Genomic DNA, 5,627 nt, shown 5'->3' with positions numbered 1-5,627 from the left:
AATCACCTCGGTTCATTCACTGCAACGAAAATAACTAAAATTAATATAATATATATATATATATATATAATAACGTGAAAATCCTATTTAGAGAAAAACATATATATTTATGGCCTAAACTAGAATTTAATTACATCATAAACTACAGTACATACCGAATAATATTAAACAGAAAAAATAAATATATTCAATGAAAATCTTTGTTTTAACGAATGTACAAGGTACAATGTCGCGGCTAGGTAAATACATCAACACTGAAATGAAAATCAGTCTGGCATAGGGAAAATCGGGGAATTACACCGCGAAACGGCGAATTGCGCGGTGGCGTTATTATGAATCGACGTAAATTGAGCCGGCGTAAACCGGTGGCTACCTGTATTTGGTTCTGACGACAAATTACTAAACTCTTTCACAAATGAAAGTTATGGGCCTCTAAAGATTTGTAAGCTATCTTACAAAGTGGCTGGAGAAATCCAGCCACTTTGTAATGCTCTTTCATAACGCTCTTGATATGCAGTTGGGCTACTTGACGTTATAATTCGACCTCTCCTGATATCAGTTCCGGTCACAGTCAACGTAAACTAATAGCGAAAATATAGCTGTTACACGTATATTTAAAAATCGTCTGACACGGCACTGGTGTAAGCGCAACAAAACGAAAACAAACAATGAACGGGACGTAGTGTCGTTTTTTAAACGTAAACGATGTATAGAAAGTTCGAGCTATAAAACATCTAAAGTAGCAACGCACGTTACAATGGCCACGGCCTAAGTTTTATCGCCCCCCGTGACAGAAGTCTGGATCCGCGGCTGTATCACAGGCCCGGTTTAAAATCTCTATACGATCAACATATGGTTGGAATGTCACAGTAGGAACGGTGGCGACCAGGTTAGTACAGTAAAATGACAACCATGTACAATTTCGACCGCAGTAAATCAAATAACGAACGACTTGAGCACATTGACATCTTAACATACAAAATTCTAACATGTGGTAAAAATAAATATATCTCTATAACATGTATCTGTATACTCTATATCTGTAACACTGTATTTATATCAAACAAAGTTTACTTTACAATAAGTGATTATATAATATATATATCAGTAGATCATTTATTAAAATACAGTGGGTGATCGGTTAACGAACATAATCCGTTCCAAAACTTTCTTCGTTATTCGAATTGTTCATTAACCGATTATCGATTTATCATAGGTTTCTATGGGAATTTGATTAATTCGTTCTGGAGACCCCCAAAAAACAAAAAATATATACTTTCTTACTACGTTTATTCATATGTAATAATAAAAACATATACAGTATATATAAACGGTCTTGCATTTTTATTAGTCATTTTTCCGTTTGTGGGGGTTAAAGAATCTGTCCAATGTCAATTGCTTTTCTGTCTTCTTCATGATTTTTCAGAAGTAATTAATTAATAGCATTGTAATTGTAGAGATCCCTAGGCCTATTAACCTCAACCTGGTTTGGATGCTATTTTAAGACCGTTGTTCTGACAGCCTCCCACTTTTTCAAAAGATCTTTAATAGCATATATCGGCATCAATCCTCTTTTTCAGAAGGAAACGTAAAAGACGTTTTCTTCTGAAAAAAATGTTATATTTCTGATAGAAAACGTTTCTATCAGAAATATAAAAGGCTGGAAATACAAGGGAGGGTTTCAAAGTTCGGGGGAATACTATCCGATCCGATGTCGACGTCTCCCGCGCTCCGAAAAGTTTCGAATTGTTGCCTGAAGACAAAGGAAGACAAATCGGTATTCGTTATTTTACGTCGCTTCTTCTTGTGTTTGTTCAGTGAAGTGTTCGTTATCCGAACATGTGTTCGTTGTCCGATCATAAAAATCTTTCGCGAAAGTGTTCGTTAGCCGATCAACTGAAATCAAAGCCGATATTTCAAATTAAATAAATTAAAAATTACAGCCAGCATTGTGACGGACTGTAATACAAAGGGTGTAAAGAAAACTGCAACGAAAAGTAAATCTTTACTACGACTTATTTATTTTACAGAAATTTTTGAAAATTATATACGGTATTTCAAATTATCAAATCACGTAATAATTGATAATGATTTATTTCCTAACTTTACGTTTATCGTTTGACATGGTAGAAAATCGGATATTTTTTTCTGATTTTTGTTCTCTTCTTTGTCTAGCAATATGAACATATTTATCACTGCCAACTTTCAGAAATGGCGGATCTGTTGAAATAAATGGTTTACGCCTACATTTCTCATAATATCTATTTGGAAAAGCTCGCTCATCTTTGGCATTAGTTTTAGATTGTGGCTGTGGACACTCACGAATTCTCGACAGATTTAACGATTCGTGTACAATATTCCGTCTATTTGAAAACACGGATTTAAAATCTTCCTCTTGGTAGCCTCTTGGAGGATGCGATCTCATCCATTCTTTACTCCGAATGCTTAATTGTTCCGGAATTGTTTGGACGTATCGACTTTGCTTGTTTGTTTCGTGAATCATTTTGTTTTCGTGAGCATAGATGTTTTTATCTCTTTTGGCTTCATTTAAAATAAAACCTTCAATGACTCTAGTCTCTTTTTTCGGAACCGTTTCTAGCCTTTTGTTTAATTTGAGATCACTTTCCGGTTTCGGTGTCACAAAGGATGGTAATAAATCAGAAAGAGAACAACTTCGAACAGAAGTGTCTGTTTCGGAATATTCATAATTTAGTTTTGGTTCCTTATTTCTTAATTTTGGTTTATGTTTTTTGCTTATACGTTTAGTCCTAACTTCAAATATATATTTCTTCTCATTCTGTTCGCGTTTCCGACATTTTACATCTTTATCTGTAAAAATTTTTTATTTTAACAATCGTATAAATGGGAAATGATTTATATAAGAAATTATTTTACGCTATTTCAATATTTACATTCGAACTTACCAATCCTGTTAGCAATTTCATTTCTAAAATTAAGAAATAACTGTTCTTTGTAATCATGGTTGTGAACGGAAAGCTCTTCTGTTCTACTCATTTCTTCATCGTGTGGCTCAGATATTTCAAGAGGAACGCCTGATATAACTTCCTCAGCTAATAACTCTTTTAAGGGATCGGGAGTAGAAGTTTCTTCAGAATAATAATATATTTCCTCATTTATTCTTTTTTCAGGGATGGAAACAACAATCTCATCATCTCGCTTATTCAGCATTAATTCTTCGTGTTTTTCCTTTACTAACTGTGGAGGAACGATCTCCATTGAACTAATTTGATTCCGCTGTTCTTCATTTTCAGGTGTTCTGATATTTTCTGGTAATACGCTGACTTTTGGCACGAACTCAATATCCGTATTGTGTCTAACCGTTAATTCAGATTCCAACGGTACTTCGACATATTGAGATTTATCCATTGTTTCTTTAGGATGTTCATCAAGCTCGTAATCAGACGAGGAAATATTGACGATATTATAATCAGCTGGAGTAGACATTTTATTTTTTATATACACTGGATTCATTCCTACTTCATTTAAAATAAATACTATGCAGCTAATGAGCAAAATCAATGCTACTCCCCCAATAAGACCAGTGATGATGATGTAAGTCTTTCTTCTATACGAAGGCTCGACTGTTTTTTGAAAGATTATTCCACGATTCGGAATTATTATTTCTTTTGTCACTCTTTTATTCTTGGAATTTCCGATGATATAAAATTCTCGTGTCTCTTCAATTTTAAATTTTTTCTTGTTTTTCTCTTCCTTAACACGTTTTTTACTACGACCAATTAGATATTTAGGCCATTTACGCTTATGTTTTCCAATTATTCTATCGTCACTTAAATTATCTTCTAGATCTTTTGAGATTCGGTATTTTTTGTTACTGTCGAATTCTTGGAATGGCCTGTATATTTTACTGTATAAATTAAAATAAGGTTTAAATATATTAAGATGATCGTTCTTGAAGTCTAGAAATGGCAATTTGTTCGTTTTGTAAAAAGAATCCTTATTGGTTCCTCCGCTTCTAGACGCTTCGTTATCGTTTTTACTAATGGTGCAACTTGCACGCAAAATAAAGAGACTTCCAATAATCAAATTTAAGTGCATAATCGATTTTTTCACTTTCATGTAATCTTTCGTATCTGAGTAATATTATTGCATAAGTATAGTGAATTAAAACAACAATACAGTATTGTTTCGAATAGAACTATTCATATTTTATTAAGCATGCAACAATAGAAAATACTATATATTTCTTAAGTAATAATCTCCTTACAAATGAAAATTTAAATTATAAAATTTATTTTCGTACTTACAACGCCCGTAATAAAAATATATGTCTGTAAGAAATCTTCAAAGTTACACAGCACTGTTTCTTATAACTATTACTTATCTAATTATCCCAATATTCCCGTTTTTTTAACACAATACTCAGACTCAGCTGACAGAAATTATCCATTTGTATAATTAAAAACTGCATTTATTCATATTCAATAATGCATTGTCAGGGGCGGACTGGCCATGCGGAAAATGTGGAAAATTCCACATGAGCCGTATACAATTTGGGCCGTTTCTTTTTTCTAAATATGTACATAATGTACCGTTTGGTTAAGTTTAATTAAAAAATATTCATTTATTTTTTTTGTTAAGTAAGATAAATTTCAATTTTTAGATATAATATAGGTATATGTGTAGGCAGTGCTGTAACTAGCCATTCCTGTGCCCTGTGCAAGAACTTGCATTTAGGCCCCTTAATTAATTAGGTTTAATTTTTTTTTTGAATTTACTGGTTAAAGCTGTATATTCGTTTGTGAATGGTTGTCTCTTTAATCCGACAAATTCTTTCGGTAGACTATCTTACAGCATCAGGTTAATGAATTCTTTTATTATATTTTTACATATGCATTTCGAACTGGTTTCATATTTCCAATTCCTCTTCAGTGTTCTATATATAATTAGGTTTAGAAAAATAATAACACAAACACGTGCATTTTGGGACACTCTTCCTGTGCGGGTGTACCTGTTGCACCTGCCTAGTTACGGCACTGTGTGTAGGCCTGTATCATTTTACCTGGCTCTACCGTATCCGAAGTTAAATTAGTTCGGCCGATCTGAGTCAAACACTACATTAGCCCGATTCGGCCCAAACAGAAAACATCATAGGAGAAAAATAATCAAAACTACCTTCTAAACAGAGAAAATTGGTCATTTGTTTACATTGCTAGAAACTTTTCACCACTCCTATGAATCTTAATGCTAAACTATAGAAATGCAAGTTATTAGTTTTGTACCTAGCCACTAAAGCGATGATTGTAGTCATAACAAATTTAATGACCACTTATATTATTTCCTTTATTTTAGGCAAGTAAAAAATGTTATTCAATAATAATTTCTCTGTATTCCAAACGATTTAATTAAAAATAATCTATTTTGTAGTGTGAGGCCGGGACCTCACCCCCTCTCCAATGGGAAACTGGTTGTCGAGCTAAAGTTAATAAATCGATGATTTATTTCGTAAACAGGAACGAGTGTAAGACGATTTAATTGTCACATTCCCGGACCAAATTCACACGTCCTCGATCTAGATCAGGGAAGGTGGGAGAGAGAGCAACCGGGGAGAGTTCGACTGTCATCTTACAGCGAGTTCAAAGCACATT

General features: G+C 33.4%; 1 protein-coding gene across 1 annotated transcript; it reads right to left on the bottom strand.

The window, feature by feature from the left end:
* Positions 1–1,993: 1,993 nt before the first annotated feature.
* On the bottom strand, positions 1,994–4,199 carry LOC111630238. The gene is made up of 2 exons (XM_023374312.1): positions 2,925–4,199; positions 1,994–2,829 (listed from the first exon to the last, which is right to left on the bottom strand). The coding sequence occupies exons 1-2, from the start codon at positions 4,096–4,098 to the stop codon at positions 2,093–2,095; spliced, it is 1,911 nt and encodes a 636-aa protein (XP_023230080.1). The 5' UTR covers positions 4,099–4,199; the 3' UTR covers positions 1,994–2,092.
* Positions 4,200–5,627: the final 1,428 nt, after the last annotated feature.

Source organism: Centruroides sculpturatus, unplaced genomic scaffold, assembly GCF_000671375.1.
Source record: "Centruroides sculpturatus isolate CEXI.00-Female unplaced genomic scaffold, Cexi_2.0 scaffold553, whole genome shotgun sequence".
Lineage (NCBI taxonomy): Eukaryota > Metazoa > Arthropoda > Arachnida > Scorpiones > Buthidae > Centruroides > Centruroides sculpturatus.
Note: the sequence above shows the minus strand (reverse complement) of the source record. Positions and strands in the feature narration are given on the sequence as shown.